Here is a 19915-nt window from a genome sequence, read left to right as displayed (position 1 = left end):
TAAACTGCTTCACAAATAACACAGTCATAAAACATAAACAAACTTTTTCAGGTTTTTCATACTGCCCTGCGAGACAGAGCGTTGCGGCGAATTAATGCGTCTTTGATAGAAAAGACACACATCTCCCATGCCATCAAAAGCGCCACAAATCCGAGCGACACATTGAGAGTGAACATCGAAGTGTATCCGTAATACTCAAACAGGTGAACCACCGGATCGCAAGACTCCATAAAAATCAAGCCACCACACAACAAAGCAAACGCGACAACAATCTCCGTAAATGGGGCATGGGCAGCTGTCAAACCGCGAGCCTGAGATGGAACAAGCACTTGTATAAGGTACGACATCATTCTAAACACACAGCCAACAACAAACAAATTTCCCCATTGAATGTGGATCTCTGTAGATAATGCAGAGGCTTGTGTGTGCTTCGACATGAGAATTCCGGTCCAGTAGATCGTCAAGATGGGGAATGGGTTAGGCGAAAATCCTGGATGCGCTTTGGTTACCGCGGCCACATCCTTTGGATCAGTCGAGGCTGTCAAGTTATCCACCGCTTTAGTGTAACGCCAAGTGCTCAAACGCCTCTCAAGTAAGATTCCACAGAGGCCACATCCCAAATAGATGAACGCAATTGACACATGCTGCAAATCTTTAGCGGTCCAAGCACCTCCTGCGCCAGCCAAATGCTCCAAAAAGACATTAGTGGATCCGTAAAAGAAAATCAACGACGACTCAACAAATTCCATGGTCCAAAGACCTCTTGGTTGCCAACGGAGCCAGCCCCGGTTATCGTTTCTTGCAGTGACAAAGCGGTGATTCCATGCCCATCCTTTACCCCGGAAAGCACCACAATAGCGAGCCAACGTCACCAAGCCCAATACGAAAAAGACACCGCCTTTGATGAAATGTGCGAGAAGATTGAAGATAGTGCCATCAGTACCATAAACAGCATAGGTAGCCACGCCTGTTGGAAAGTAAATGAGGAAATATGCAAACAGGGCCCAGTTGGTTAAACCAGTAAGAGCAAGTGCCGTCTTTCCACCAAGCTGGGTAGCCTTTTTAAAAGCAGGGAATTTCAAGAATACCAGAGACATGCGAGAAGGCTGTGGTTGAAGCATTGAACCATTTGATGTTTTTAAGTGGCCATCAGGCTCACCAAATGACTCTAACTCGAAATCTTCAAAATGAGAGTTAGAATCGCGCAACGTAAGGTCGGGTGAGTGAACAGAAGACCCGTCTTCCGCATGCGCTAACTCAAAGTAGTCGAACTCATTGTCAATGTTGAGGTAGCGATAGGCGACTGCCACCACGCTGATTGCCCAATGCATTAATGAACCCAAAAAGAGGAGAAGCGTCATAGGCTTGAAAGCGCTATGAGGGTACAACTCGCGGACCGAACCCGAGAAGATCCAAAATGTGAATACAGATGCGATCACGAGACCAGTATGCAAAGTTAAAGCAGGAAGATATAGCGAATGGCCCACGTTCCAAAAGACAAGCACAAGCGGGTACAAAAAGACGTAGGACCCTACGTAGAGCGCCAAGTGGGCGTACAATGCGCCACGTTTCGAAGAAGGGGTGTTAAAGTATGTCTCAGTCGAATACGACTCCCAATACAATTTTTCTTCGGGCGTGAGCTTTGTCTCGAGAATAGGCATACCGTGCTGGTGCTTAACCGAATGCGGTACCGGAATCAAAGTGGAGGACGCACTATCAGACGAATCTGTGTGGTCCGAAGTTATGCGATTGCTGTCATCGCTAGCTGGCTCAATTGCGTCGTTTGACATTTGATCGTGGTCCATGTCCATGTTCATGTCCATGTCCATGTCCCTTTTCACGGCCGCAACCATGGCAATAAGAAGACAGGGATAAAGGAAACGCATTGGAAATTAAAGACAATTAGAAGAGAAAACCCACGCACTGCACTATAAAGGTCAATGGCGCTACGTCGGGGAGTTCGGTAGACCTTAGGTCATATATATATGTACTGGGAGACGATGGTCCTGCACAAAAACATAGCAGCCATCACTGAGAAAACGGTAGAAGCCGCATACCATCGGAACAGGCGGAACGGTCTACCGCACACCAAAAACTATATTCTGCGGGCTTAAGAGGATAAAAATAAGTGGAGAGTTGGCGTAGTTGAGGTGGGATGTTGCTATATTATGTCCGAAAGCACCGAGCTAATCCGAATCACCGAAGGCTGTGGTGGTCAACCGGCACGGCCCAATTATTAATAGGGTGTACCGTGCGCGCAGAAGCTTCGGCATACACACCTTTGCCTTATTCGGCTAATTGCCTGAGTCGATCCTGTTTACGAATGGGGTGATTCCGGTGGGCCAATCCGGGGCGCCAGGGTTCTTAAACACAGGGCTCTGAGACATGCGCACTAGTAGCAATCTGAGACACGCCACCTTCAGATACCCGTACAGAATCTGAGACATTGAGCAACCACAAGTAACCAAGAAGAATACACACTTCCCGCACTCCCAGAACTCTTCTACACATCTTACCCACAGAAAGTGCTATTTATAGCTGCTTCACTACTATTTGTGTCAGTGTACTTTACCATTGTACATTCAATGCGCCACCAATGAACATTCGCCACTTTCGACGATTCCTGAATAGTGGCTGTTGCGTAATCATTGAAAATTCCTTTACAACTGCCGCACCACACAAATTCCGTCCTAACTCCGGGTCACGCATCCACTTCCTTACAAGGCATTCTTCCGTGTCAAGTAGTCGAACCGTGAGTATGTGTAGCCAATAAATGGGAGGTCCTCCTTGATATTCTTCCCCTGTTCCTGCAGCAGCTGTTGCTGTTGCTGCTGTGCTCGGCTCATCGCTGGACTATCTGGTACGTTCTCCAATTCTTCTGTAGGGAAGAATCGAGTATCGGTGATAGAACGCAACTTTGGAATAAATGGTGCATCCACGCGTCGAATGGTGTCCCAGTCAACGCCACGGAAGAATGGATGCTGTTTGATCTCGTCCGCACCACCGTGGCGGCCCAAGCGCCGGTCACTGCTAGTTAATAAGCTGCGAATCAAGTCTTCAGCCTCAGGTGACAAGTGGATATCCTCTGGAATCACCAACGACTCCTGCCAGTTGACAATCTTACGATAAGTCTCGTGGGGAGTCTCAGAGCAGAATGGTGGCCAGCCTATCAAACACTCAAACATGATAGCCCCTAGAGACCACCAATCACACTCCTGGCCGTAGCCTTGATGAATGAAAATCTCCGGAGCGATATAATCGGGCGTTCCAACAGTAGAGTATGCCATCAAACGACGGGACTTACGCCACGTCTGCATTTGCTGACGGTTGGACATGGTCAAATGAATGGCATCCACCATCATGGAGTTACGCTGGCCGCCTTTGCCAGGAACAGCTAAGGAAGAACCCAGCTGCGTTTCCTTCTCTAACAATTTCTTATAATAATTGGAGTCATGTGTTTTATGGAATCCCGTGGACAAGCCAAAGTCGGAAAGTTTGATGTGGCCCCTTATGTCTATCAAAATATTATCAGGCTTGACATCACGATGAATAAAGCCCAATTTATGGATTGCCTCGATGGCTAACACACATTCGGCCATGTAAAATCTCGTGATGTCTTCGGTGAAGATCTGCCACCTAATCAACATTGTCATCAAGTCTCCACCAGGTAGAAACTCCATAATCAAGTACAAGTTAACTGCATCCTGAAATGAGTAATACAATGATACAACCCATGGCGAGTCACTGCCTGCCAACACATCACGTTCAGCCTTCACATGTGCAAGCTGGTCTTTCTTGTACATCTCGGATTTAAGTAACGTTTTCATGGCATAGATCTTGCCTGTATCACGTTTTTGAACTAAACGTACTTCTCCAAAAGCACCTTTTCCGATCACCTTCACTGTGATGAAATCTTCCAAAGACAACTTTGTGCGCCGGAGGCGCAAGAATTGTGATTCTTTCTTACCCAAGTTCTGCAATTGTCTGTTACGTCTTTCTTCACTCATGCCAGACTCTTGTGACATGAGTTTGTTTTCCAAGTCCAACCGCCGCTGGTTGCGTTCAATGGCATGGCCAACAGACATCTGGTAGTAGTTTTCGAGTTTCAACTTTATGGCCGCCGCCTTATCCTGCGACGCCTTACTCATGAGCGATGGTTGGCGATTGAAATAAACATAGTTGCTGCTCTTTGTTTCTCCTTGTCCTGTAACCTGTGCTGGCGGCGTACGGGGTGCCTCTGTGGGAAACAGTGGAGGACGCACATTCAGACGGAGTTGCTGTTGAAGCTGTTGCGCTGCTTGTGCCAGAGACTGAAATTGCAGTTGTTGTTGTTGAAGTTGTTGTTGTTGTTGTTGCTGAAGTTGTTGTTGTTGCTGAAGTTGTTGTTGTTGCTGAAGTTGTTGTTGTTGCTGAAGTTGTTGCTGTTGATGTTTTTGCTGCTCTAGTTGTTGTTGATGTTTTTGCTCTTGTAGCTTTTGCTGCTCAAGTTTTTGCTGCTCAAGTTTTTGCTGCTGTTGTAGTTGTTGCTGTTGTTGTTGTTGTTGTTGTTGTTGTTGTTGGTAAAGTTGATATTGGGCGTCCACCTTCTGTGGTGCTTCAAAGTACTGCGCTCCTTTAGACTGGAATGCAGCCGGATAGCCGTCATTCAAAGAGTTACCAGCAGAGTTGGCGTTGCTTGTTTCAGATAAATTGGTATACGACAGATTGTTCAATTCCATGAACCCCGACGGCGGCTGAAATGTCGCCGAGTTGTTTGAGTCTACCAGCTGAAAATTGCCGTTGCGGAGACTCTGATGGTGCTCAAACGAGCTTCCTGAAAACGTGGGCAGCAACTGAAACGTTGGCGGTTGATCGAACTCGCTGTGTGGTTGCGCCCGGATCTGAACCGGTGAGTTGGAAGCACTCCAGGCAGGCGTCTGTTCTGCGAAGTTAGGGGTGTCCTCGTCCATGGAAGAATCGTTCTGATAAGTCTCCTGCTGACCATAGGTTAAGTTGGGAATCTGTTGGTGCAGAAGCGCCTCGTTGGCGGCCGTATACTCAGCGTAGTGATGGTCCATGTTCTAAGATGGAATCGCTCGGACCAAGAAGGGGACAGTAATCGGAAGTGGAGGGGAATAGATACGGTCGAAAACTGGATCGGGTAAAAAACACGAGAAAAAAAATGTATACAAAATAGCGTGCTGGATCGCGCGTGGAATGGGCGTTGGTAAATAGAGCGCAATATGTCCCAGCAAGGGTTCTTGAAGTTGTTCGAGAGAATTAAAGGGCCGACAAACTATTTAATAAATGGTACGAACCAGAAAAGGCAAACAATAGTGCCCAAAGTGGCCAAGACAAATGAACAGGATAGGCATGGCACCCAGAACCCGTGCACCATGGGTATGAGGCGTACCGATAATCCCAGCACAAGCGCGCGGAAAAGAACAGAAGATTCGATGTAAAAAAGAGCAGTGTTATAACACGCCTACGCACATGGATTTCAGTTTCTGTATTGAAGTATTAAACTATAGCAAACCGAACGTGATAATGTACAGCAACGGCATGCAAGAGCAATGTAAGCAAGACACGCTTAAAATTGCAAAGCTTGACCCTTTTGCTTCTTGTCACCACCCAACTCAAAGTGCTTACATCTCTTCAAAGCCAATTGGGCCTTGGTCTTGCAGTTGACACATTCCAATCTCAAGACAACCTTCTTGGTGGTCTTAGCCTTCTTGTGGAAAACTGGCTTGGTTTGACCACCGAAACCGGATTGCTTACGGTCGTATCTTCTCTTACCTTGAGCGAACAAGGAAGCCTTACCAGCCTTGTATTGGGTGACCTTGTGTTGGGTGTGCTTTCTGCACTGCTTACCCTTACAGAAAGTCTTTCTAAGCTTTGGAACGTTAACTGAATGTTAGTAATGCCAAAAGAAAAAGATGAAGCAACTGTCACGAGGCGAGAGTGAAGGGAAAACCGAAGAATAATCTATGATTGACACTTGCAAATATCGGTCAAACTTCAGTCTTGTGCATGGCCAATATGGCAAACATATGTGAGGGGATCACGGTTGACAGACATAAATAGGATAATGTGGATGGTTGGATTTATTCTTCAGGCCTTGTGGGATCGCATATCAAGTTGCTATTTGTGTTCGACATACCCATTGTTGCTGTTGATTTCTGTGTAGAGAAACTAGAATGTGTGGAAAAATTTTTGTTAATGAGGTTGGAGGTGCGAGCGACTAGAGACACATGCAGGCAAATTTTCCAACCTTGATGTGCAGGCATAGGGCACAAGCCCTAATATCAAATCCTCGCATCTTATGAAGAAATACATCAACTGAATAAAAGGTAAAAGCGGACAAGTCAGTTATTACCAAGATCTACCAAGGAATTCATTAAGGGTTTAGTTCACGCTAACTAATAGTTGTTGTTTTTTTACGAAATAGTCAGAGGAAAAAATTATATATATATCACGTGTGGTTACAGGGCCGTAGTTAAGTAATGTCTCAAGTGTCTATCGACGAACGAAAAAAGAAGACACATACTAGAGCTTCACAAAAAAGAATGCCTTCAGCCAGATTCGAACTGACGATCTCCTCATTACTAGTGAGGTGCCTTACCAACTTGGCCATAAAGGCATCGCAAAATCTCCCGGGGGTGAGTCGAACACCCGATCTCAAGATTACAAATTCCATTACAGTCTCGCGCCTTAGCCAGCTTGGCCACCGAGAGGTGATTTGCTGACTGAATTTCCTAGCAAAGGACCCAGTCAAGTCTGAGAATACGTATGATGGTTTGATGTACCATTCAAACCCAACTGCACTAATTCAGTAAATCACATTCACAAATATATAGACTTAATATAAATATTTGCATTATCAAACAACATACAGCGGCTTGTTGCTTCCTCTCATTTTGCGAATCTCTTGTTCCACGAGCGTAATCAACATAGATACCACGATCAACGAGTCCTCAGGAATGCCTTTTTCTTCTTCACCCATGATGGTGGATTCGAAAAGACGCACCAAGCCTGTCACTCGCACTCCTTCTATTTTAGTGTCGCCATGGTCCGTATATGAGGCAAAGGGGACTTCTACCACAAGCTTTGCGTTATTGAGATAATTCAGTACTTTTGTTCTCTCCTGGCGAACCACCGAATCGAAAAGAGGCGTCAGCGAGTTTTTTGAAAGATCCACATCCTTGATTGTCTCTGCAGCGTCCAAAGAATCGTAATCTAGGCCATCCACCAAAGTGGGTGTTTCTGGCTTTAGAAGAAGAAGCCGAAGAGACCCATTACTAAAGGCAGAAGCGCCGGAGGCACCCACCAATCTTATTTTTGTGTTTCTGAAGAGGGAGTCGCTGTGGGGTTTTAGTGCATTGTTAAATAACACAACTTTTTCACCCTTAGAGAACATGAGAACATAACAAGTTAGGTTGTTGCGGAGAATCTTGAAGTAGACTTTGCAAAACTCCGATTTAGAATCATCGCGATGGATAAAGATAGTCAAGAGGGGAGAGTTTTTCTTGAAAAAATGCAACTTGTTCAGTTGGATCGAGAAGAGAGGACTTTCGCCATTCTTCAAAGCTCCCAAAGATGGAAAAAGTTGGAGATCCAGCTTGATTTGTCCCACCACAAGCGGGAGCTCCCGTATTCTTGTGTATGACAGAATGGGTTTGTTGAAAATAGGATAAGATGCCGCAGTTAATGTTTCCAGTGAAAAAAGCGATGTGACATCATCGTTTTCCGTTGATGAAGTACATAGTGTGGCAAGACTGTCCTCACTGGGTCTGGATCGAAGCATATTGCAGAATCTACTATCTTTAAAGGTAAAAGAGTGCGTCTAGGCATAGAATCAATGATCGCATCAGTACACCAAAAGTTCATCCTCTTGAGCAAGAGGCATCGGCAATTGTAGGATAAATCGGTCAAGTCATATGACCCCGCCAGCAAGTTACTCCTTAATGCAATCCTGTGAATTTATCTCCAGACCCTTTTTTCGTCGGAAAGTCGGAACTTGTGACAAGAAAAGTGCGGGGCATCGTAGTGCGGATGTAAGGCATTTTCCATAAATGTGTGGCTAGTGACTGAGCTTAGAGGTTCACACGCAGAAATATACGAGACTTAGTGGGCCAACTCCTGAAGTCCCTAGAATCCAGGGCAAAGAAGAGGAAAGAAGAATGAAAAATCTGGCGGTCTAAAGAGCTGATGATGTGCGCTAGTCATTCCCACCTTTCGGCTTTCACGTCTTCAGACATTGCTTAATGTGCTTGTGCTTGTGAATCGTCAATGCCGGAGTGCACAAAGTAGTCAAAGAACAAAGGACATAGGGAGCAACCGAAGATAATCGTGCACATAGTGCTATTATGATTCTTGATTGTTTCTTTTTCTTCTATTGCGAGCACTTTTCGATGTTGGCGGTTGGAGCCACTGAATCTCGGCCTGCCAAGGGAATGTTAGTTTTGGTACTGGATAACGGAGCAATGCCAGTATTGTGTTCATCAGCAATTTAATGAACGGGACATCTATTGTCCGAAGTGCCCCCCGGAAATGGCTTCGCACGTGATGATGCACGTGAAGGCCCTACTCCGGCCGAAAGCCACCTATGCACATAATACGAAGGTGCGCTATTGGCGAAATAGCCACCCCGCTGCCGCTGCATGAATCATCTTGACTGATATTCCTGCAAATAGACCTTGTCCCACTTATGACTACCGGATATGATAACTCATAAGAAGAGACAGAAAACGACATGTATTGAGCTTTAACTATACGATCCCACTTGCTGTCTTTCCGTGGACCCCTTGGTTTGCGATGTAGGGCTTCTGCCGAAAACGTATAGGTAACGGTAATAGAATGTCCTGCAGACGGGCGAACGGAGTCCTGTTGACAAGTTCTCCGGGGGATGTGGGGCCCCCTCAAATCCGGGGGTGGTGCAAAAATGCGGAGTATATTTCTTTCCACTACAGATGGCGGGGAAAGTTCTTGTCAGTTTTTTATACCAATCTTTTCGTCGTACTTTTGCATCTTCTCTTTTTTTTTTCCTTCCGTTTCTCGCGAGGGTACTGTCGTCTCTTTTATAGAACTATCAGCTCTACTATTAGCACTACAATTACCGACTATTATTAGCATTACTAGTTCTATTAGTTCCGCTGCCCTACGATTACCTTCACTCCTATTACTTCTCGGTTCTTACTGGTTGTAATATTCTCACAACTATTTTAGTACTGTTTGATTCCATTACTTTTAGCTGCCAACTAGATAAGCCGCACTTCAGATCAACTATTGAAGTCCCCATTGTCCTACCCCACTATCGGTCAGTTTTGGTTCCGGATCCTTAGGTCTACACTGAAAATGGCTCCTCCTCAGAAAAAGTATGTTTGCGGTTATTGTGCCCGTGCGTTTACTCGCTCGGAACACAAGCAGCGCCATGAAAGATCACACACCAATGAGAAACCCTTTCATTGCCTCTACTGCCCGTCGGCTTTTGTTCGGCGTGATTTACTTCAGCGGCATTGCCGGACCGTGCACAATATCCGACTAGTCCTGAGATCTACCATCAAGGAATCTCCTGAAGCGGCTGCAAAGCACAATAGTGACGTAATATCCGTGGATGAAAAGGTTGTAAAGTCCAATCTGGATCCGGTCATTTCCGGCCTGAAAACAATGATTCCGAACAATAGCCCGAGGTCAGATGCAACCGAAGGACCAGTTTCGGGTGAGGTTGCGTCAGCACAAATGCTTCTCCAACTTGCTCCGGCTTGCCGGGCCCCAGAGGATTCAGACCGCTACTACAACTCCTTAGACAGGTCGGAACACAGCTCTAATGCTCGCAATCTCTACTCTGCGTCCAAGAAATTAGAGCTGCTATATGACAGCAGTGATTTACATTATCCAGTAGATGATATGTTCTTGGCAGGGTACTGGGTTCTCGCCAGAGACACATCATCTGGGTTCGAAGCACAAGAATTCGTTGACTATTTACACTCTCGAACTCCTGGGGCATCGGAGTTTTGCGATTACAAGGCTGGCATTGCTTATACCATTCTAGCTGCCGGCGCATTGACCATCCACTTGGAAGATTTCAGCCGGGAAGAAGTGGCCACATTATTCATGAATAAAGCCTGGAATATTTTGGTAGATCGGCTTATGATACAGAATAATAATGTGGACGCCCACAGTGAAATTCTTCGAAATTTGTATTTGTTGACTTATACGTATATCCGTTTCTTCAACAATTGTCTGATGGTTGCTTACTTGGAAGATAGTGCTCTTGCAATTTTGCAGAATTTGTCATCGTACTCCGAAGCTGTGGCATCCCGTGTTGTCCTTCTGAATATCCAATTATTCTGGAGAATCTACACTTTGGTCTCGAAACATAAGACTAGCGATATGCCTCCTAAGTTCTACTCTTGGTATTTATCACAACCTATTGATGCAGCCTCGAATAATTCGTTGCTTTCGTTGATGAAGAGTTTCTCACTGGCCACATATCCTCTTTCAGACCCATTTATTTGTGACGTTGTCATCTGCACTTTGTCTAATGAGCTAAACAATTATGTCATCAACAAGAGTTTGTGGGTCTACGATCTGCGTGCAGCTTTGCACAATGCCATAATGATGGTTAATAAATCAACCGAGAAGTCTATGCTGCTGGCCAGCGTTGCTCCTCATGTTTTTGGTAGCTTTAAAGAGAAGCTTATCTTTAACGCACCACACGAATTCAAAAGCCTTTTGGACGATTATGTTTTTAATGTGTCCAAACCACACCATTGGGAATTACTCTCTCTCACATTGAGAGACTACAATACAAACTTCAATTTTCGTCTGTTTGTGAAAGAGAATTTAAATAGTCCCTTTCAAAAATTTGGAAATGACTTGCTTGCTTTCTTTTCGGGTACTTCTGATGAGCTATCTATACAAGAAGGCTATAAGAATGTTGGAATTGTTAGTTATCCGTTGATATTCAATTACTCTTTTCTCAGATTGAACCATATGACGTCTCCAATAATGGAAAACTTGGATATATTGGAGTTAACAAATTTGAGCTATTTGATTCTAGAGTGGCAAGTTACTGTTGTGAAAGTATTGATTAATCTTGTCTCGAACAGAAATGGAAATATGACAAAGACACTTCAGGAGAATGTAATTCTCCGAGGTCTCCTCTACATGATGGGTGATGGAGATTCACGAATTACACAGTTCTCGCCCGAGTATTTCTTGCTGGTTTTCAACAAGTTGACGAAAATCTGCGAGACGTGGTCTAACATTGTGGACAGGGCAGAGAGTTTAAATACATTACGAACAAACTTGAACCGATTCTTGAGTGATTTATTTGTCCTTGCATTGAATAACGACAGGTTGCTTATTGAGGATGTATACATCACAAACGAGTCAATCTTGCTCCGAAGCAAACGTTCAAAATCAATAGGCTCCATTGACATGGGTTTTTCGCCTTACAAGAGTGACGCGAGCTTGAGAACAAGTTCTAGCACTCAGAGCTCACATCTGTCATTTCCGTCGACAACAAGCAACCATAATTATGTGTTAATGAAAAAGTCGTCGCTGTTGCCTCAAACAAATGCTCACAAAACACCCTATCTCCCAGATTCATTATCACCCACTCAGTCTTTGCCTCCACTTCAAATGTTGTCGGTATTTACACCAGCCACCGGCTTGAGTACCTCTCCAAACAACATTACTCCATTGGCCCATCTGATTTTACCCCCTTTAAGAACGACTATAAAAGAGATGGTTGGAAGTACATTTCCTGTTTCGAAATGATGCATTAAACTAAGGTAAATATTATCAATAACAATTTCGTCGTAATATTATGAACAATTAAGCCGTCCATTGTATTTTAAAAGAAGAAAAACTCACAATTTTGCATTCCTCTCGAAAATGTCCTTGTGAGGTACATCAAGTTTCCATATCTGTTCTACTTCCTTCAGTAAAACTGAGTGGTCACGCCCGAGAACTTTTCGTTGGTAACACTCAATAACAAGCTCTATTGGTATGCATAATGCGAACAGGGGAACCTTCTCTGTCTTTGGCAGCTGGTTTCCGTGTATTGAGGGAACGTAGACTTGGGCATTACTGCAAATGATTCCCACAAGTTCTTTCTTCGAATTGAAGAGCCCACCACCTGAAGATCCGTTCCAGCATCGAGCCGAAGCAATTATCATGCATGGGATTGGCTCGCTTTGGAGAAATGGGCACAAACTAACTTTTGAAGATATGTGGCCCTCAGATATAAGAGGAGTCAAGACATTCTCGTTTAGCAAAAGACCGTAACCCGCTGTTCTAACAACATTTCCTTGCTTCAAGTGGTCACTTAATCCGAGATTGGCTGGCAAGATATAGGCTAGCTCCATTTGGTGACTTGGGGAAAGAAGAATAAAAGCCAAATCAAGTCCCTCGGCGGGAAAGATGATCTGGTCGTCTGGGCCAAGGGCAATTGACTTCTCTGCGTTGAGAATAATTGAGGCCAGTATCTTTTTGGACAGCGAAAATGATGCGACCACATGCTGGTTCGTCACAAGAGTTCTTTCGTTGAAAAGAACGCATGAGCCCCAACTCGTGCCCAAATCTTGCAGAGATAAAACAATAGGTAGCACTGGAGAGTTATTGAGGATTCTCAGCTGATTTACAGCTTGCTTTTGGACCACGGCACTTTCCGACTTTTTGGTGTACATCAATTGTTCCCAAAGCCACAGCCACAGACAAATCACGAGAAGATCACCATCACCGTTCAATTTGCGTAGATTCCCTAATACTAGACCGAGTGATTTCCCTGTATTTGAGTTAGCTATGGCCCCACACATGTTTTCCAAGTACTTGATATCACTAAGATACCCGTAGCAGGTTGTGCTGTCCTTCAAAACGCAATTTATATGTCCTGACGACGAAAAGTCAGCAAACATGGTGGGACTTGTAAAGCTGAATGGAGTCGAACGAACAACAGCAGCAGCAGGACTTTCCACTGCTCCAAATCGTAGTGGCGAAAATAAAGAAGCGGAGCTTTCAGTGTAGAAACTAGAACATCGGAGTTGAAGAACATTAATATTCTGAAGGGCTGATGGAGAGGAGCTATCGAGAGGAAAGATGTTGAATCCCAGGTTCAATGCGTTTCGAATATAATTATAGAGTGGGTCAGAGGGTGGACGAAAAACAGATACCGAGGCGGTAGTAGTAGCGTTTCGCCAAAAAATCGATTCCCGATTCAATTGGGGTGCTGATACATATATTTTGTGATCAGACTCTAGCTGGTCAGTGGATATATGACAGACCGTCAAGCAAAATGAATCTACTATAGTACCATCAATTTTCTTCACCACATAAATTCCAGAAACTGCCTGAGAATGTTCTGTTCGCTGTTTAGGCACGAATCGAATGCAAATAGGGAGGTAATGCCACAGCATGGGCTTATGAATAGGAAAATGTAATAGTCTCTAACCGCTGCTGGCCTGAAAGTAGTATGAATGTGACTTTGATGCAACTGATAGCGCGAAAGATAAAAAAAAGTGGAGTACATTGTGCATATCAGTTGTGTGAGGTTTGAAGCTTACCTTCAATGTACTAAAGTATCTGAATGTTTACATTCTGCGCCAAAGGTAGTCCTTACTGTTCATATATCTTGCTGGATTTAGATGGCTCGGCCTATTCACTCTGTCTATAATCACGAATGATGTTAGACATGATGTTGTATCGTGCAAGAGTGGCTATAATTCATTTCCTACGTCATTGGCTCTATCTATCCAGCCAGTTACATGCCGTCACTCTTGTTCTATCGTCATGCTAATTTTTTTTCTCCTTAGGCTGTCTGACTCCTTTGAATGTTTTGCTTTTCTTAGTTTCTCGTTGCAAAAGGAAATTGCCGATGACACCGTGCAACCACCTGCAAGAAGTTAGGTTCATTCTGGGGCGTCACTAGACCGTGGCGGATCATAAAATCTACGATAACCACGGCACAATTCTTCTTGAACTCACCACGTAAAATGCGTTCTTGGATCTCTGCGAGAGACATGAGCCTGAAATCTTCAGCCTCTCCGTCAACAGTATGGGGGATATGGTCATCTTCCAGTTCGAAGCACAAGTCGTAAATGTATTCCACTTCTGGTTGTGGATGGCCCTTCGGTCCATAGGGCTGGCAGTAATACGACACCACGCCAGCAGATTGTATGTGCAGCTCAACAAACTCTTTATCCAAGCCAGCTTCTTCATAACATTCTTTCACAGCGTTCTCCCAGATGCCGAGAGGATAGGCCAATCCTCCGGCGACGGTGTTGTCGAGCATTCCAGGGTATGTCTGTTTTGTAGCCAGGCGGCGGGGAATCCACATTTTGAGCACACCATCTTTTGTCTTATTGGCAGGAACATATCCATTAATATGGACTCCATAGGTTACCACGCCCATGAGAACAGCCACCGCTCTCTCCATAAGGACATATGGCACAGTCAGCGGATTGTAGACAGCATAAAGTTCGTTGCGCCAAGCTCGAGCAACCTCTGTGTCTTCTTGACGAAGGGCATCCGCAAATTGAGCAAAGATTTCATTCCTCTGGGTGAAATCAGTCAAGTGTGATGCGAACGCTACTGTCTGACAAGATTCATCAATGATGAAATGTTGTGACCACAGACCGAGTTTGCGCGCAACACTAGGCACCAAATAGCCCAAAAGTGCGCCTTCGTGAGATTTAAGCTCCCAAAAGAAGGGATCTTTGGTGGAGGGGAAAGAATCCAAAGATGCAACAAGAGGAAGAAATGACATTTGGGTTTTATGCGGAGTGCATTAATGCGGAAAAAGCATAATGGCTCTCAACGGTGGACAAGTAAGTGAGACTAATCATTTCTTTTACAATTTCAGTATGCAAAAATAAAAGCACTTAAAACAACGAATATAATGAGTGACTCTTACACCAATAGAAGAAGAACAAACTTTTAAAACCAATAGGAAAGGCTCTTTGCTTTACTATCCGTTAGTGCGGATGCTTGGTTTGAAGGACATTTGGGGTGCACACCCAAAATGTGTAAAACCAAAAAAAAAAATACCTGTCAAATTATAGTGGGGTCTGGCACTAGTATATTTACGGCGCATGAATCTCGCTGTCAAAACTGTCCGAGGGCAATGGTGTGAGTTTCTCATCATCGCCATAGTTCCCATTGAATGATCAATAAGAAGCCAGGATTGTAAAAGTTTAATCTTGTGTCTTTATGTGAGAGTAATCATGCGAAAAAACAAGAGGAAAGAAGCCCGGGCCGCTGCTGATGTACTGATTCGGCTAAAAACAACGCCCGCGCCGAGACGGTTCCCGCACGACACAACACAAGGAGCTTTTTGTTTATCTGTGGTTTCTTAATCGCCTTCATTTCTGTTATTTCCCGATACTCCAGATCTTTATCACTGACATTTTTTTATGACCACCGAAACTCTGACTGAACCACTTACATCTGCAAGTGGCAATGACTCTACCACGCAAACAATAACATCCGACAATAACACAACACAAGTGGTAATGGTTGAGGTGTCGCAGGAGGAATCCGTACAGTCGCCTACAGCCTCTGTGGGTTCTGCCCTGAGTATGGATTCAACAGAAAACCTCATCAAAAGTTTGTCTATGCATCGTTTGGATGTGGCAGACGCAGCCGAAAATGGACAAGCAAAGAAAGCTACACAAGACAGCACTGAACATTCAATGCGTACGGAACAATCACAATACTCACAACCAAAGGAGAAACGCGTCCATTCTGGGTCGCTGCAGACGTCGAGCGCTGAAAGCTCTACTTTGCTGCCCGTGCTACCTAAGGCTGGTGAGAAAAAGCCAGTCAAGTTTACTGTGAGAAAAGTTTCTCGCGATACCATCAGCATTCCAGAAAAACAAAAGACGCGAGAGGGCCGTGAGTACTTGTATGGAAATATCCCAGAAAACCGAGCACTCGCGCAACAACGCAAGGCCAGCGACAAGTTATCCCAACTACAATATAGCCAGCAGAAGTATGACCAGTATGAGGCCCGCATAGAAAAGATCAACAAGGAAATTGCCTTTTTGACCAACTTGCTCCCGCCATATAATGTGGAGATTGACTACGCTACGCGCAGCAAGATCACACGTGCTATTGAGAAGTTGCGCATGAAGCAGGATGAGATTGGCAAGAAGAAGTACAGTTTAGGCATCACCATCAGCCGCTTATGGCGCGAGCACGATGAAAACGACATTTGGGTGCGCTCTGTGAGCAATCAGTAAAAGCGGCCACGGCGGGTCAGCATTTTGTATGGACATTTCATGAGCATGATTATAGATACTACACGTTATTTTTTTATGAGTTCCTGGGCTAATGTGCTCACCACACTAGCCTCGGCCAATGAGGCATCAGCTTCATGGCTGTTGTCAGCACGCGAGACCTCCACGAAAGACAGGTACAACCCAGTGAGCTCCAATAAGTCCGTGATGGAGTCTGGACGCAAGTCGTAGATTAGCTGCTGGAATGAGTGCAGCTTGAGCAACCGAATGGACAACTTATTGTCTGCTAAAAACTTGAGCAAGTGCCGGTGAAACTTGGATGCCAGATACGGGGCATTGTCGAAATGTGGCAGTATAAAACGGCGCCCGTAATCAGCATTCTGTGCGATGCTTGGTGCGCCGCCTGCACCGAGATTGACAATATTTGGGCCAAGACCCGGGCCGCTCGCGCCACCTGCGCCAATGTTGCCGCCACCTCCACCAAGATTGCCGTTTCCTGCCGCGAGACCCGCATTGCTGCCGCCCATGCCGGCCCCATTTGCACCATTGGCATTGGCATGCCCCGCTCCCAAGTTCGCCATGTTGTTCATATTGCCCGCAAGCCGGCGGTATTTCTTCTTTGGTTCGTCGTCACTCTCCTCCATTCCCATGGGTGCCGGATATCCCGAATACGGCATCTGGAGTCCGCCGCCGTAGGCCATGGTATTATCCATTGGTAGCGCGCGCGCAGTATTGAGCAGCTCTTTGGTGAGCTTGTGCGTTTTCAAGTGCTCACTCAATTTTTTTGGGGAGCCCTTGTCCGAGGGCATCCGAGTGATGATTTTACCGCAGTAGTCGCATACTGCTACGTTTGGGTCTCTCAGGTCCTGAACAAACCACGTCCACACCCACAGCTTTTTTTTCGCACCAAACTTTTGGCCCGGTCGGTTTTTTCGCTCGCGCTTGTGCGTGTTATCACCTTTGTCGTCTTGGGTCGACTGCAGCGCCTGGCCTGCCTGGACACTGCTTCCCGATGTGTTGTTGCCGGGATTATTCCCTGGCCCATTTCCAGCATTACTGCCATTGTTGTTGCCGCCGTTGTTGTTTCCTGCGCTGTTATTGATATTATTGGCATTATTCATCATATTGGCATTATTATTGTTGTTATTGCTGCCGTTGTTGCTGTTGACAGCGCTGTTGTTCGTGGTGCTATTACCAGCGTTGACATTGTTGCCGCTATTAATATTGTTGTTATTGTTGCTGCTGTTGTTGTTATTATTGTTATTGGCTGGATTGTTGGTGTTGACACCAGAGTTGTTGGACCCGGGGTTTGTATTCTGCAAGTGCGGAGGAAGTCGCTGCCTTTGGTACTGCTGGAGCTGATTCGGTACAAGACCTGAAAGGCCACGTTGAGGCACGTTTTGTTGGTTGTAGGAGGGAAATGTGAGCGGGTTAGAGCCTGGGGCCGGGTTGAAGTAGCTCATGACCGGAAGTGAAGAGGGAAAAACGGGGGTAAAGACGGGGGTTCCGCGATGCGAAAAACACACACCGGAAATGCGATCACGTGATAATAGAGCCTAGTTGAGCTACAATACTGCACACTCGAACACTACTTTACATAGGCCAAGATAACCTGGATGTTTTCAGCCTGATTTAATAGTATCAGATAGTTGTGGCTTTTGCCGACATGGCGCTTGAATCGATTGACAGATATCAGAACTATAGGAGTGTACTACGAATATTGCAAGTGGAAATAAATGTGAGACAGTTGGACTTCTCGCCTCAACCCTGAGTAACAGGCCAGCTTCTTGCCACCAGCAAATATCATTTTCCGTGATAAGAGATGCCATATATGTACTCTAGATCGACATGTTGAGTGAGTTTTCCTGGCTGGGTAGAGAGATTTTTTTTCTAAGTAAGAGAAAGGTTCATTGAACATTCGACTGCATACATAGACTGACTTCAATTAAGCGTGTGTATCGCATTAACTCGACCAGCTCCGGCTTCGGCGGCTTGCTGGTGCATTTGTGTAGAACGCGAGGTTCTCGCTGTGTTCCTCTTCTGTGTGAATTTCGGTGCCGACATAGTATCTTTGGATTATGTTGGCACACCTCACATTGATTAGTCGCATTGTTTGAGATTCACCATATGGTCTAATGCTCATGATAAGCACTAACCTGGTTCGTGACCCAGGACGTACCTCCCACCATGAGACGTAAGTTGACGTATTTTCTGTCTCAAGAATCTACCATCTGACGCCTGGTGCTGGCCCAGGCACTTTAGGAAAAATTCCTTCCCTTTTGGGAAGCGCGCCCCAGCGGTTTCTGCATGCGCGCGCAACATCTACAACATCGTGCATTGAGCACCAACTGACAAGCTGCGCCAAATTTGCCCAAGGCATCTGCAAAATTGCTTGCAGCTACTTTCCTGCTGGTTCCTCTACGCATTGGGTCATTCCTACCTTGACTTCCGTATCTTCTCGAATGACTTTCATCTTGGCGGCAGATAGGTGCATTCTGCAACTCCAAATTCATTTCGCAGCCAGCATGTTCGCTCACGTAGCTCACGCTCTATATAACCCTGTAATTAGCCAAAAAATCTGAAACCCCATTTTCGATACAAAAGAAACCACTCAAACGACAATCCTGCTTCTGAAACCTTTCTTGTTCATCTGAACTCGCCCATTTCCCCCCACCCTAGTCATTCATTCCTACTCACCTCCAGTCACTCATTATGCAGCTTTCTTTCCTTATTCCCCTTCTTTCTTTCCTTTGTCTTGTTTCTGCAGCACCAGCGAAACGTGGTGTTCGTGTTATCAAGGTCACTCAGACTGTCGACAATACGGTCACTAATACTGATGTCGTCAATGCTCCGGTACAGACATCCACCGGCTACCTGACCTCGACCGTCACAGTCACTACCACCCATTATACTTCGACGTACACGGCTACCGTCATGGGAAAGCAGTACACTTATACCAGCGTGTTTGAGTCGGCAGTTACCCTCAGCCCCAAGCCCGCAACGTCTCAAGCAGCGATTGTCGAATCACAAGCACAACAAGAGCCTCAAGAATCGCAACAATCTCAAAATCCACCAGCCGCTCAGTCTTCAGCCCAAGTTGTCATCACATCTACTCTTGAGCCAACAACATCCGCTGCGGCACCTTCGCCTGCTGCTACTAGTTCCTCTGTTCCAACATCTTCTGCTGCTGCTACCAGCCTGTTGGAGCCAACCTCTTCCCCTTCTGTCCCTTCGGTCACTTCTTCCATTTATGACGAAGTGTCCACTCTTCCTACCGATGCTCCCGCCACTGCCTCTTCAGTTCTCTCTGGTAGCTGGTTCCTCGAAGATGTGCTGACCAAAATCACTTCTGGTGTTTGCTACGTGGACTATGATTACTACTTGACCGATTACACCGAAACCGTGACTTCCACGTCCACGGTCTACTCTACCATCACCGTTTAAGTTTAGCTTGTGTATCATAGTTCTGAGCTGCCAGATCGCTAACAATTATGCAGTCCCTCTATAGTAATGAAACAACTTTAATATGCATAGAGTTCGTAATCTGAACGTGGCTCCATTTGCTGGTTCCGGTACAAAAATCAGTAGACACTCGCGGATCGTGTGTCAAGTCATTCTTTGCCCACAATTTGCGCCTTTGCGCGCTGGATGATGCGGAGATTTTTGGCTGTACATGCATTCTATTTCCTTCTTCG

The 19915-nt window shown here is 45.5% G+C and overlaps 10 protein-coding genes and 2 non-coding genes across 12 annotated transcripts; 3 read left to right on the top strand and 9 right to left on the bottom strand. All coding sequences in view use genetic code 12, as the record gives it.

The window, feature by feature from the left end:
- Positions 1-56: 56 nt before the first annotated feature.
- FOB63_001064 (uncharacterized protein) lies at positions 57-1886 on the bottom strand (the record flags this gene model as incomplete). The annotated part of the gene is made up of 1 exon (XM_002619919.2): positions 57-1886. The coding sequence occupies one exon, from the start codon at positions 1884-1886 to the stop codon at positions 57-59; it is 1830 nt and encodes a 609-aa protein (XP_002619965.2).
- Positions 1887-2717: 831 nt separating this feature from the next.
- CBK1 (serine/threonine protein kinase) lies at positions 2718-5057 on the bottom strand (the record flags this gene model as incomplete). Its single annotated transcript, XM_002619918.2, has 1 exon — positions 2718-5057. One exon carries the CDS (start codon positions 5055-5057, stop codon positions 2718-2720), a length of 2340 nt encoding a protein of 779 aa, XP_002619964.2.
- A 512-nt stretch (positions 5058-5569) lies between these two features.
- Positions 5570-6057, bottom strand: RPL42 (60S ribosomal protein eL42; the record flags this gene model as incomplete). Its single annotated transcript, XM_066102123.1, has 2 exons — positions 5570-5886; positions 6045-6057. The coding sequence occupies 2 exons, from the start codon at positions 6055-6057 to the stop codon at positions 5570-5572; spliced, it is 330 nt and encodes a 109-aa protein (XP_065958573.1).
- Positions 6058-6546: 489 nt separating this feature from the next.
- On the bottom strand, positions 6547-6619 carry FOB63_005499. The gene has a single exon. It is a non-coding gene; the product is annotated as a tRNA-Thr (tRNA).
- A 9-nt stretch (positions 6620-6628) lies between these two features.
- On the bottom strand, positions 6629-6713 carry FOB63_005498. The gene has a single exon. It is a non-coding gene; the product is annotated as a tRNA-Tyr (tRNA).
- Positions 6714-6859: 146 nt separating this feature from the next.
- Positions 6860-7783, bottom strand: FOB63_001061 (uncharacterized protein; the record flags this gene model as incomplete). Its single annotated transcript, XM_002619917.2, has 1 exon — positions 6860-7783. The coding sequence occupies one exon, from the start codon at positions 7781-7783 to the stop codon at positions 6860-6862; it is 924 nt and encodes a 307-aa protein (XP_002619963.2).
- A 1550-nt stretch (positions 7784-9333) lies between these two features.
- TRY5 (Try5p) lies at positions 9334-11763 on the top strand (the record flags this gene model as incomplete). Its single annotated transcript, XM_002619916.2, has 1 exon — positions 9334-11763. The coding sequence occupies one exon, from the start codon at positions 9334-9336 to the stop codon at positions 11761-11763; it is 2430 nt and encodes an 809-aa protein (XP_002619962.2).
- Positions 11764-11855: 92 nt separating this feature from the next.
- On the bottom strand, positions 11856-13400 carry FOB63_001059 (uncharacterized protein; the record flags this gene model as incomplete). Its single annotated transcript, XM_002619915.2, has 1 exon — positions 11856-13400. One exon carries the CDS (start codon positions 13398-13400, stop codon positions 11856-11858), a length of 1545 nt encoding a protein of 514 aa, XP_002619961.2.
- A 428-nt stretch (positions 13401-13828) lies between these two features.
- Positions 13829-14749, bottom strand: FOB63_001058 (uncharacterized protein; the record flags this gene model as incomplete). The annotated part of the gene is made up of 1 exon (XM_002619914.2): positions 13829-14749. One exon carries the CDS (start codon positions 14747-14749, stop codon positions 13829-13831), a length of 921 nt encoding a protein of 306 aa, XP_002619960.2.
- Positions 14750-15395: 646 nt separating this feature from the next.
- FOB63_001057 (uncharacterized protein) lies at positions 15396-16223 on the top strand (the record flags this gene model as incomplete). The annotated part of the gene is made up of 1 exon (XM_002619913.2): positions 15396-16223. The coding sequence occupies one exon, from the start codon at positions 15396-15398 to the stop codon at positions 16221-16223; it is 828 nt and encodes a 275-aa protein (XP_002619959.2).
- Positions 16224-16288: 65 nt separating this feature from the next.
- On the bottom strand, positions 16289-17683 carry FOB63_001056 (uncharacterized protein; the record flags this gene model as incomplete). Its single annotated transcript, XM_002619911.2, has 1 exon — positions 16289-17683. The coding sequence occupies one exon, from the start codon at positions 17681-17683 to the stop codon at positions 16289-16291; it is 1395 nt and encodes a 464-aa protein (XP_002619957.2).
- A 1249-nt stretch (positions 17684-18932) lies between these two features.
- On the top strand, positions 18933-19664 carry FGR41 (Fgr41p; the record flags this gene model as incomplete). Its single annotated transcript, XM_002619910.2, has 1 exon — positions 18933-19664. One exon carries the CDS (start codon positions 18933-18935, stop codon positions 19662-19664), a length of 732 nt encoding a protein of 243 aa, XP_002619956.2.
- Between the last annotated feature and the right edge of the window lie 251 nt (positions 19665-19915).

The sequence above is a fragment of the Clavispora lusitaniae genome (assembly GCF_014636115.1).
Source record: "Clavispora lusitaniae strain FDAARGOS_655 chromosome Unknown tig00000003_pilon, whole genome shotgun sequence".
Classification (NCBI taxonomy): domain Eukaryota; kingdom Fungi; phylum Ascomycota; class Pichiomycetes; order Serinales; family Metschnikowiaceae; genus Clavispora; species Clavispora lusitaniae.
The sequence above is the reverse complement of the archived record's forward strand: the minus strand, read 5'-3'. Positions and strand labels throughout refer to the sequence as shown.